The sequence below is a fragment of the Lissotriton helveticus genome, chromosome 1_1 (assembly GCF_964261635.1).
Source record: "Lissotriton helveticus chromosome 1_1, aLisHel1.1, whole genome shotgun sequence".
In the NCBI taxonomy this organism is placed as follows: domain Eukaryota; kingdom Metazoa; phylum Chordata; class Amphibia; order Caudata; family Salamandridae; genus Lissotriton; species Lissotriton helveticus.
This window is the reverse complement of record NC_136057.1, coordinates 312,289,774-312,302,529: the sequence shown is the minus strand read 5'-3', so window position 1 is coordinate 312,302,529 and position 12,756 is coordinate 312,289,774. Positions and strand designations below refer to the sequence as shown.

The 12,756-nt window shown below is 48.6% G+C and overlaps 1 protein-coding gene across 1 annotated transcript in view; it reads left to right on the top strand.

The window, feature by feature from the left end:
* The window catches only part of SLC13A4 (solute carrier family 13 member 4), a 242,910-nt gene that overhangs the window by 154,378 nt on the left and 75,776 nt on the right, over positions 1-12,756 (top strand). The window contains exon 9 of the mRNA XM_078647303.1: positions 4,973-5,092. Coding sequence (XP_078503429.1) covers positions 4,973-5,092 — 120 coding nt within the window. The remainder of the gene's footprint in view (positions 1-4,972; positions 5,093-12,756) is intronic.

Sequence of the window (12,756 nt, the reverse complement as noted above, 5' to 3'; positions counted from 1 at the left end):
AAAAGGGTTCACTTTACCTCTGTTTCGCTGATCTGAGCAGCGCTTTTGACCTGGTGGATCACGCCATACTATGGACTACCTTGCTAGAAATGGGAGCACCCAGGGAAATTATATATTTTCTGGCCCGTTTATACGAGAGGCTTAGCTCGAGTGTCCGGTATGGGCCTTCGGGCGAATGCACAGATAAATTCAAGGTCAGGAGAGGTATCAGACAAGGGTGTGTATTGGCACCCTTGCTCTTCACTCTGTTTATTAATGAAATAGACTCGATCTTACAGAGGGCGCCAGCTGACGCACCTAGAGTAAACACAAGTACCATCCCCGTGTTACTCTATGCGGACGACGCTGTGTTGCTCTCTAGGACTCCCCGGGGTCTACAGCTTTTGATAGATAAATTTGTGGCCTTTATTGAGAAAAGAAAGTTGGTCATTAATAAAAGCAAGACATTTGTGATGGAGTGCGGAGCTAGTAAGGTAAAAATTAAAAAGCCCTATAGGTATCTCATTGACGGCCAAGTGGTGCAGTCTGTGGAAAACTTCTGCTACCTGGGAGTTAACTTTTCCAAAAATGGCCACTGGGATGTCGAGCACAAGGTGGTGCGCGACAAAATGATCAGGAGTGCCAATGGAATATTTGCATTTGCAAGTAAATTAGGTAGTAGAAGGCCTAAAGAAATGCTTAAGATTTTTGAAGCTAGGTGTCTATCGGCTGCCCTCTACGGAGCAGGGGTATGGGGGGTATCTAGGGTAGAATCCCTACAGGTAGAAGAGAATATGTTCCTGAAAAAATTGCTGTGTCTCCCGACCTCTACTGCTAATAGTTTGGTCCATAAAGAACTAGGACTACACCATATAAATGATCTATTATTGTTGAGACCTTTGATGTTGTGGCGTTCAGTCTGGATGAAAGACGAAACCTCATTTAATAGGGCCATCATCGAGGATTGTTTACGCCTAGACTATTTTCTTAAAATCCCATGGATCAAATACACAATTGATTCTTTCTCTAGTGTATTTGGGCTTAACGTTACATTAGATCACTGTTCTGCCTCGGATCTCTCTAAGGAGAGTCTGAAATCAATTTTCTTAAATCATTGTGCAGAAAGACGAGCTACGGATGATCTTAAACTTTCCACTTGTATACGTTATAACCATTTGAATGAATTTGTGGGCCTACACCCTTACCTCATCCAGGTGACTAAAGGGCAACATCGGTTTGTTCTCACCAGGATGAGGATGGGTACGGTCCACCTACTGGTTGCATTCCCTGAGATTAAGAAGCGCCCTACTGGTCCATGTCGGTGCGACAATACTTCGGAACAAAGCACAGAGCACTTTCTACTTATATGTAACCTGTATAGCGAATGTCGTAAATTCTTTTTAAAACCTTTATTTATTAAATTTGGAGCAAGAACTGTTAAAGCGGCAATGAAATTACTTTTTAACTTGCATCACCCTGACATCTGTTTTTACACGGCTAGTTTTTTACTTAGGGCCATCAGCTATAGGAAAAGCATGATTTTTTAAATATATTTATTAAATTTCTTATTCCATCTTATTTACTGGAAAATTTTTAAGTGTGTCATTTGATTGTTATATGTATCTTACTGTATTTGTAGCTGATTGCGATTGTCAAAGTGTATTTTCTTTTAATATGTATTGTATGTATGTACTTTTATGGACATGATTTACATGCTTCCGAATAAAGTTTTTGAATTGAATTGAATGGGGTGTTAAATCTATCTCCACATTTGTTGCGTTAGGGTGGGGATAAATCAGAGTTGAGTCCTTGTGAATATCCCCCAATGTGTTTTAATTCCTTGATGAGAAGATTTCCCTAAGCCATAAAAGTGGACAGCGTAAAAGCCAGATAGGAGAATGGCAGATCATCATCACATTTGATGCCAAAGTTTTGACCATCCTATATGCTTCTGCATTCACCCATAGCTTTGGTCCAAAGGGAATCTAGCCATTAGGACAGCTTGCCTTTAATGGCGAGAACCTTTGTCTTATCAGAATTGAACATGAGCTAGCTTGCACTCATTCATTCTTATACCTTGCCAGGACAATACTGAAACGTCTCAAGCCACTAACTGCTGTCAGTGGAGGAGGAGGAGGAGTTAGTTATAATCAGCCTGCACATAGAATTCTTAGTGCCTGACTACGACTATGGTGGTCTGGTAATGGGCCACCATGTCAACACCTTGCCCCCAAACCGCCCGCCAGATTGCGAGTTTCCTCATTGGCTGGTGGGCTGCCTGGCAGTGCTTATTGAAAAAGCACTGCAATGGTAGCACCTAAGGGCATTCCTACACGGCATGGACTGCGTAGTCCATGCTGTGCAGGAAAGGGGTGCATGCAGATAAGGAGGCACAACATGTACCCCCCTGCATGCATTCCCATACACAGGGACAACAGGGGGCCTTATAATACCCCTTTGTTTCTCCAATCCATGAAAAGGCTGGGGGTGGGGAAACTCATAATATGCTTGGCAGTGCTGCAGTGGCACCGCCAAGCATATTACTTTCCCAGACTGCCAGGGATCATGTATCCCTGGCTGTTGCGGCAGTCCCCTGGGTGCCCAACCGTCGCACTCGTAATACGGAGGTCAGAATTCTGGTGTGGCGGTCCCCGACTGCCACCACGCCTCCACCGCGGGTTTGGCCGTTCATTGGACTGCCAAACTCGTAATTGGGCCCTTAGACATGAGAACATATGAGGTAAAACATAAAAATCAAACAAATAAGGAGGCAAGGCCAAATCCTTTAGGACCCCATCCCAATTCTACACCATCCTCACATAAAAGTGTTGCTCTCCCTTGCATATTCCTTAACGTTTACAACTGAAGAGCACCATTGACATGGAAGACACCTTCCTTTTTTGCTGTTGCAGTTGCCCTCCTAAAAGCAACAGGTATGTGCAGACATGTGTCCCTTGCACACTGTAACACTGAACTCAAGCTATACCTCGCTGATGGGCCCATAATGAGGGCGAAAGCAGTCCTGAGTTGCTTGTTTTCCAGATCGAGCTGGTTTGTTCTGATTGGAGCAGGGACAAGGCTTATTTGCATATGGCTGGGTCTAAACTGAGGTGGCATGTGGTCGAAAAATGATGGATTTGAATGCGGCCTGAGCCATTGCCAATGTCTGAGATTAATTCAAGCATTCTATCCAACACCTTGATATTGCAGTTGCTGAACTAAGTGCAATTGGCATGCCCAATTTCCCGTGCTCACAGTGCTACTGGAATCAAGATGTACTTCGCTGATGGGACCATAATGAGGGTGAAACTAGTCCTGGGTTGCTTGTTTTCTGAGTCAGGGAGGACCTGGCCTGGCAGTTTGGGCTGGACTGTTCTGACAGGAGCAGGGTCAAGGCTGTTTTGCATATCACTAGATCCAAACTGAGGCGGCATCTTGGGCGAAAAACAATGGATTAGGATGTGGCCCGATCGATTGCCAGTGTCTGATATTAATTCAAGTTTTCCATTCATCACCTTGTTGTTGTTGCATGGGTATGATCAGACGTGGGTCCTGTACTCACTGTGCTACTGGAATCAAGCTAAACCTGGCTGATTAACCCATAATGAAGGTGAAAACGGGTACTTCATTGTTTGTTTTCTGGTTCAGGGATAGCCTGGCCTGGCAGATCGGGCTGGATTGTTATGATTGTAGCAGGGTCAAGGCTGATTTGCATAGGGCTGCGTCCAAACTCAGGTGACATGGAGGGTGAAAAACAATGGATTGGGATGTGGCCCGATCGATTGCCAGTGTCTGATATTAATTCAAGTTTTCCATTCATCACCTTGTTGTTGTTGCATGGGTATGATCAGACGTGGGTCCTGTACTCACTGTGCTACTGGAATCAAGCTAAACCTGGCTGATTAACCCATAATGAAGGTGAAAACGGGTACTTCATTGTTTGTTTTCTGGTTCAGGGATAGCCTGGCAGATCGGGCTGGATTGTTATGATTGTAGCAGGGTCAAGGCTGATTTGCATAGGGCTGCGTCCAAACTCAGGTGACATGGAGGGTGAAAAACAATGGATTGGGATGTGGCCTGTCAATTGCCAGTAGCTGAGAATAATTTAAGCATTCTATCCATCATGTTTACATATATAGGTGTTTTCTGGATAAATCTAATATAGGCCTGAAGACTTTATATGATTGGAGTGGTAGCACGGCTATATGAGCATATTGTATCTACCTAGCGAGGGATACTTCTACTAACTAAATCCTGGGAATGCAATATCTGTGTAACATGTAATTTTGCAATTTTGCTCCATGTTGAGTCATATTGCATGAGTCAGGTATACTTGGGGGAGGATAGGAAAGGAAGTGAATCTTAGAAGTGAAAGGAGATGCTGTATGGAGTTTGAAATATGATAGGAGGACTTGCCAAATGACATGCTCAAGTTATAAAAGCTTTGGCGTCTTAGACACTGGTTAAAAGACAGTGTGCCAAAAGTGCACAGTTTATCCATCATTTTTCAATTTTTTCTAGCTGAGGATACCCACTCTCTTATAATAGTACATGAGAGCTAGGAACGACAGAAAACTTGAATATTTGATAAGTGTTCCTTGGCAACGGCCCGCAAATCATAGGGCATATTAGCACATTTATTTCTAAATCGTGCTTTAGAATGAACCAACTGGTCCAGATAAAAAATATATTGGGGACAATACTTTCAAACGCCATCTGGATTAACATAATTATTACTTCACTAGCTGGGTGTAATTCAAGGTGGACATTTAATCCATCACTTCGAACATTCACCGACCGCCACTAGGGTCTCATCCTTTTCACACTCACAGTGGTATATCTAGAGACATATGGTGGCACTGGGGTTGCTGAACACTGAATTGGTTGCTTCCTGTTCTGGCTGTGCTATCTTTTCCTTCGTATCAACAAAACAGCTGTGCAATGATGCATTCTTCAACCTTTCCCAGCTGCAAATGTGCTCTCTGTTTTGCAGGCGTTATCCAGATGCTGAGGTGGTGCATTTTGGGACTTGGTTCGTCTTCAGCTTCCCCATTGTCCTCATGATGCTGCTGCTCACATGGGTTTGGATGCATTGGCTCTTCCTTGGCTCCAAGTAAGTAGACAGCTCTGGTCGTGACATAAAACTGCTTGTAATGCTTAGCATGTAACACCTGGTACTTCTATTCAATGTACAGTAAGAACATTGAATTCCTCTTAAGCAGTGTTGCCACAGAGCAGTGCTTACAAGGATTACCTCTTAGCTAGAAGTCCTTAGCATGAATTCAATTCACCCTATCCCTACATGGGACTCACAGCCGAAACACCTGGTCAAAGTAGTCCAGGTACAACAAGACTATTCTGTTACTGTGGTTAACTGCTGTACATTGTCCCTGTCACTACACAATGCTTACAAGAATTACTACTTATTACTGCATGATACTCACTGCTGAATCACCCGGGCAGGATACTCAATACAATTAGAATTCTGTCCCTGTGGCTCACTGCTGTGAAATATCCCTGTCACTGTGCAATGCTTACAAGAATTATCTCTTATCACTGCTAGGAGTCCATAGCATGAATTCACCCTATCCCTACTTGGGACTCACAGCAGAAGCACCTGGTCAAGGTATTCCATGTACAACAAGACTATTCTGTTACTGTGGTTAACTGCTGTGTACTGTCCCTGTCACTGCACAATGCTTACAAGGATTACTACTTATTACTGCTAGGAGTCCATAGTATGTAATCACGTTATCACTACATGAGACTCACAGCGGAAGCACCTAGTCAGGATATTCAATGTACCTTGAGAAAAGTCTGTCCCTTTGCAGCATGGCTGTGCATTGTCCCTGCCACAGAACAGCACTTACAAGGATTTCCACGTATCACTGTAAACTAATCATACTGAGGGCCACCTACCACCGCATGTAACTAAAAACTTACAATAATTATATGACATTTGCTGTGAAATACCCAGGCTCCTTATTATCTGTGGCTGAATTGAGTTTCACCTGTCAATGAAAGAAAATATGAAGTAATCCCCTTCCCCTTCAAAATCATGGATGTAAAATGGGGGTCAGCGAGGTCAGCGAGGATAGCAGGGTGCCAAGATTTATAAAACAGGAACAGAAAAAAAGCCTGCCTCGAACAGTCTTGTTTACTTTCACTAGTTTTTAGGTCGTGTCTAGGCAGTGTGCATGCACTTCAGGGCATGGTGTATTCTATCTGTGGAGTTTGGCCAAATGCCTCTCATAAAATCTTGCTTTAGAAATGTCCCTTTGTTGTCTTTGTCCCGCCTTTTGGTTGTTTGTTTCAGCCCTGGCGACTGACCCAGTTACATGGATCAGTTCACTTTTAACCACTTATGCATTTTTAATGCACTACTTTTTGTTTTGCCTCAGCTCGCGTGCCGTCCCTACACCACCACCGCCCATTGCTGCCTATCACGCTTGTTTTGGTTGCCTCTATTTGCGTGCCGACACCACCTCCCGCCTGTTGCTGCTTTTCATGCTTGATTTTTAAACGTCCTGTCGTGTCTTGCTGGACACGGTCTAGTTGTTCTTATGATGTAATCCCCACTTTACACCCACCCACCACTGGTGTCATAAGTCAGGAGACCCTGTCAATAAAGGGGGCTGAGCACACCTGCTTTTGGCCGTTCACTAGCCCACTATCCTGGAGTCTGTGTATCACTCATTTAGCATAATGCGGGCCTAGCGCCCGACATTACATTGGCGACGAGGTCGGAGCTGTGCCTAGCGTGCCACAGCTGAAAATTCGGGGGAAAAGGGGAGAGAAGTGCAGGGCGACGTTGCGCGTCCCCCCCCGCAGGATCGGCGCCGGCCGCCGAGAGGCCCGCGGGGAGTGTGCCAAGCCCCGGGCCCGCATGCTAATGAGACGGTGACCGGGAGCCCACCTCGCACCTCTCAAGCCTGCCGGACAAAAAGCGGACCGACCGGAGCCCACCCGCGTTGGCGGCGATAGAGTGAGCCCTGGTGCATAAGGAAGTCCACACGGAGCCCACCCGCGTGGAAGAAGAGGCCCGCCGGTATGAGAAGTGCCCCGAGGAAAGTGCGGACCGACCAGAGCCCACCTGCCCCGGCCGCAACTGAGCCCCACCGAGAGGGGACCAACACGGAGCCCACTCGCGGGGAGAAATGAGGCCCCCAGGCCAGAGGTGAGCCTGTGCGTAAGCAGCGGCCCCAAGTAGAGCAAGGCCAGCGGAGCCCATCCGCGGCTTGCCAGCGCGACCCGAGGTGACCGGGAGCCCAGCCCGCACCTGACAAGCTAACCGAGACTGGTCGGGACAGAGAGGAGCACAGCGAGTGCCCACCCCGCGGCAGTGTGTCCCCATCTGTCGATGCCCCGCAGGGCTTGCAGGAACTGCAGCGGAGAGAATCGGCGGCGGCGCTAATTTCTCCCCCCAGGCAGCGCGTGAATGAAGAAGCTGCTGCGGGGAGAGGGAGAGTGAGACCAAGACGGAGCAGGCAGGCCCCAGCAGCAGCGCCGACCCTCCCCCGCCTCCCGCAGTGTGTGTAGTGGAAGGCTGCCGCGGGCGGGGAGAGCAACAGGAGACTGCGTGAGCAAGGGGTAGTGAGGCCAGTGTGCGGCCCACAGCTGACCAGAACACCCCCCCTTCCCCGCAGCCCGCGAACTGAAAGGGCCTACTGCGTAGGGCGGGGGACGAGGAAAAGGACTGCATGCGGCCAGCGCCGCCTAGAAGTATGCTACAAAGACCCCCTCCCCCAGCAGCCCAGGAGCGGAGCGGTAGCCAGCCGCACATCGAAAGCACAGTGAGGAGTGACTGGGAAAATCAGGACAAGACGGCGAGATGCCCCCCAGGCGGCCGGAAAGAGTCAGAGGCACCTACCGTTTTCCCAGCCCAGGACAGCTAGAGGGTGAAGGGGTGCATCAGCCAGTTGAGGAAGGTGTTTCTCCACAAGGGCAGTGAGCCCGAAGTCAGCAAGCACACAGAAAGGCAGGCCAGTGGAAGTAGCACTGCCACCCAGTGGCCAGCAAGGAACACTGCACCCACACACACTGACAAGTGAGGAACACTGGAACGTGTGGGGACATGGAGGGAAATAGAGCGCAGGACACTGGGACACAGGAAGACTGCCAGGACAGGCAGTTACACTCAATAAACTCAAGGAGGGCAGACCTCTGCCCGGACAGCAAATGAAGCAGCAACTTAGCCCGAGAAAGCCCTGCAGAGGAGAGTCAGGCAGCACCGGCCCCAGGCACAAGCTACGCAGCAAGGCAGATTAGCAAAGACTAGGAGAATGAATGGCCTCATGTAAGGCGCTCCCATGCCATCTAGTGGACACCTGGTGCTACTGCGCAAAAAGTAGCAGACAAGCCTGCGACAAGCCAAGGCAAAGCAGACTCCCAGCAGAGGACAGGCTACGAAGCGCCCTTTGAACAAGGCAAGTGCACAGCAACACAGAAACTGTACAGCCTGCCACATCCAAGAAAACACTGCCACGCCCGAATGGCGCCAAGTCGCCATCCAGCGCTTAAGGACAAAGAGGGATGGTACAAGAACGCGCCAGAAATGCAGTGACACGCCAGGAGTGCAGTTAACTCCACACAGAACACTTAAGAGGACGCGCAGCAAGTGCGCCCAAGGAAGAAAGAAGCACAGCCATCAGCGCACGAAAAGAAAGACCAGACAAAAAGGTCAACAGAGCGGTGACGCAACCCTCCTGAAGCACTACACCGACACCAAAGCCGGTACCCCACACGGGAACGCCAGCGAAAGTCACTGGAGCGGTGGTGCAACCCTCCGAACACAGTGGAGCTCCTGAGGAGCGCGGACAACAGCGCGCCAAAGCAACAGCACCGCAAGCAGCAACGTGCAAGAACCACACACACACATCAGGACAGTGCAGCACTGTGCAGGAATGCACCAGGAGTGAAAGAACTCCATGCACAAGGACGTTCAATGAAAGAGTGACACAAGTTCACTACGCAACCAAAGAAGGTGAAGCAACCACGCACGTTTAACGCCCCAAGAAGCACAAAAGCCTCACCGTCAGCACGCGAGAGAGCGTGCCCAGCGAGGAGAAAGTCCAAGGAGCGGTGACGTAACCCTCTGCACCCAATGAAGCACATGAAGAGCGCAAACAAAAGCGCGCCAACGCAAAAGCACTGCAACGGAAACAAGCGGCGATCCCAAGGGTCACGGACAGCATGAAGACTCGAAAGAAGAAAGCGGACCACCCAGTCTGGTCGCAGGAAGGTAAAGCCGGCCACCCAGCCTGGTCGCAGGGAGAAGAAAGCCGGCCACCCAGCCTGGTCGCAAGGAGAAGAAAGCCGGCCACCCAGCCTGGTCGCAAAGAGAAGAAAGCCGGCCACCCAGCCTGGTCGCAAGGAGAAGAACGCCAACCACCCGGTCTGGTCGGCAGGGAGAGAAAAGCCGACCACCCAATCTGGTCGCAAGGAAGGTAAAACAGACCACCCAGACTGGTCGCAAGGAGGACGAAGTCGCAAATAAGAAGGTAAAGCCGACCCCTGTCTGGTCGCCAACGTAGATGAAGTCGCAAGGAAAAAGGGTGACCACTCAGCCTGGTCACAAGGAAGACGAAGCCAGAGAATCGCCTAGAAAGAAAAGTGGAACGACCAGTCAGATGGCCACCAGCGCAGAGAGACCTGGCAGGAGGTCTTCTCCGAAGACAGAAGACGTCCGTGAACCAAATGCCCAAGAGAGTGTCCGGAAGAGGACCCGAAGAGACGGACGCAACACCTACAAGAACCAGAAGTAACAGAAAGCAAGAAAGATCCAGTCACAGAAGAGAAGAAGACAGTGTCCGAAAGCCAGGACAAGACCAGAGGGAAACAGGCGGAGTGCATGCTGCCTGGAGAAACCTAGTCAGGAAGACAAGGACAGCGAGCTGACCAGACCGTTTCGCGAAAAGGAAATGGAGAAGAAGGGCACGACGCCATGAAGGAAAGAGAAGAAGAAAGGAGTCCTGTGGCACGACACCATCAAGAACAACAACATCCAGAAAGGTGAGGAGAGGTGTGACAAGTCTACACACCCACCAGAAGAAGAGGTGACACGCACCACAACACCGCGTACAGTGACCCACATGTCCAGGACAACATTGATGGCACTAGGAACAGAACAGGCATCCACTTACAAGTTCCCCGACGACCGGTCGACTACAGGAGAGTACAGGCTGGACCATTGGTGACACCTACCTTTGGGATTGAGCGGAAGATTGGATGTGGAGAGCGCTCAGACATCTGGCAGAAGGAGAACTGACCACTCCACACCAGCCCGTGGATATCCAAGGGGCAAAGGCCTCGGGGACACCGTTGGCAGAGGGTCTCGACAAGAGAGATGGATCCACCGCCATCTATCCTGCACGTCCTGGGAAGAAAAGGAACTTGTGTGCGAAGGCAAGAGTCAGCAGCCACCCTCCAGGTGGAGCCACGGACTGCGAGGTAGTAATCACATCGCCTCCTCCATTCACACCCAGACTGTAGATTTGGAGCAACGCCGCAGAGAACACTCAGCCCAGCGGAAACCTGAAGAAGAGGGCCTCCGGGACATCTCGTGGCAGGAGAACACCCGCTAGAGGGGCGTCTCAGTGAGAGGGATGTCCTTCATCCACTCCCTCCTTTGCAATGTGAAGCCAAGCTGCCTACAGTGTAGAAACCCGACGGACTAGTAGAAGACAACCTCCATCAAGTCTACCATCTGGTCATCCTGTTCGGTGTCACCCCAAAAGCAAGAACTCAATGGACTGAAGAACACACTGCCATGGCGCAAGTCCAGAAGAGCACGCCCACCGAGAACCAGAACGTCGTGCCCAAGAAAACTAAAATTTCAGCGTCAAGTTCCACCGGCGTCATCTAGCAAGCAGCTGAAGAGACTCTTTCTAAAATTATGAGATTGCATATTTTGTGGTTTTCCTCCCACAGGTTCGGACTTTGTTTTGTCTCAACTTTTATTAAAGTTTGGGAGGAATGTAGTGTCCTGCTGGACACGGTCTAGTTGTTCTGATGATGTAATCCCCACTTTACACCTACCCACCACTGGTGTCACAAGTCAGGTGACCCAGTCAATAAAGGGGGCGGAGCGCACGTGCTCTTGGCCATTCACTAGCCCACTATCCTGTTGTCTGTGTATCACTCATTTAGCATAATGCGGGCCTAGCGCCTTACATTACACGTCCTGGAAGTTAAAAGTGAAACTGACTGTGAGAAAGCAGTGTAATGCGGGACAGAAGCCAGGAAGATGTCCCAGACGATGTGGGGGCGTGTATGACGGGAGCTCCGACCGACGTCCTGGAGAGTGAAGGTTTAAGTTTGCCCGTCGCCATGGTGCAGTCATACTGGCAGCCACAGGTTGTGGTTTTCATGTCTTTATCTTTAGGGTGGAAATAAAACTGTACCCTACAGCCACGCTCTTCTTCCTCCTCACAGTGCTTGAAGCCGAGCAACAGCAGTGGTTGTGACCACTGCATACTGGCAGCATGCTGTGGAGGAGCACTGCCATCGCCCTTTTCAGCCAGGGGCTTGTTTAATCTGTAGCCACGCTTTGTTATGCCTCTTTTTCACCAGCAGAGTAGTAGGTTTTATTTATATGCAGAGAATACTCAGGTTATCTTCGGTGTTCCCCGTTTCGATGGACAGCATCCATCTGGAGAGTGTCACACCCCTCTCGCAACCAATTGAGGTAATCATCTGACTTGAATATGGCTCTGCCTATCTCATGGCTTCCAGAAAAAAAGATGTGCCCTCCCTATGAGCTGCCCTTCATGCTGCTGCGAGATTTTTGACCAATACTAAACAAACATTTGTAATACAATAGGTCTCGCATTACTGAAAGTTTGAGCTATTGGCGTTGCAAATAATAATGCTCAAACGTTCACTAGTGCGAGACCTATTGCATTGCAAATGCTTGTTTATCTCTATTTCCCCTAGCGCGTTGCCAGCAAAATAGTTACAAGAAATAGTGGTCCTAGACCAATCAATTAGAAGATTGTAAATTCAAGGTGATGATTATTATACCTATTTAGAGCTCACAAAATGTCAGCTCACAAACGTATATCAATAGTAAGTTTCATCGAAAGAACATGAAGTGTAGCACAACAATATTTATTATTACTATATATTTATTTGAAAAATACGAACGAAGGTTAAACAAACCTTCGAGGGTCATAAAAGGGGGAGAAGGAGAGATGAATTCAAGAAACAAGTGGAAAGGGGCGCTCAAAAATTGAGAAAGAGTCAAGAGGACTCGGAGTTTGTCAAACAGAAGATGAGAAGCATATATTTACATAACTGTACAGAAACAGATATTAGATAAACAGTTCAATGCAATCTGGCCATATTCAAAAACAATCATTTGAAAATTATATTCTTTAGAAAGCAAAATCAATTGTTTAAGCAGGGACAAGGGCAGTGGAAAGGATGCTCCAGGTGCGCGAAGGGGATAGTATTGATGTTTCGATCCGACTATCGACCAGAGAGGGAAATTAATGCCTCGGCCATGCGGATCTTCCTCAGGACAGGGATAGGGGTGAAGTGACCCTACACAGTGAGAACAATAAGATACTTAGTCAGGTACCTAGAGAGGTTACCAAAATCATAGTGTCTGCACTTCAAGGGATGGGATTGGAAACCCACCTTAGCAATTTACTTGAGCACTGAATTGGTCCAGTAATTGTGACATCAGTGCCTGAAATAAATGACAATTGCTGCCAAAATTCTATGGGGGTGTGGGAAAACTGAGCTAAATTAAGGCGGGGTATAATAACTTACCCA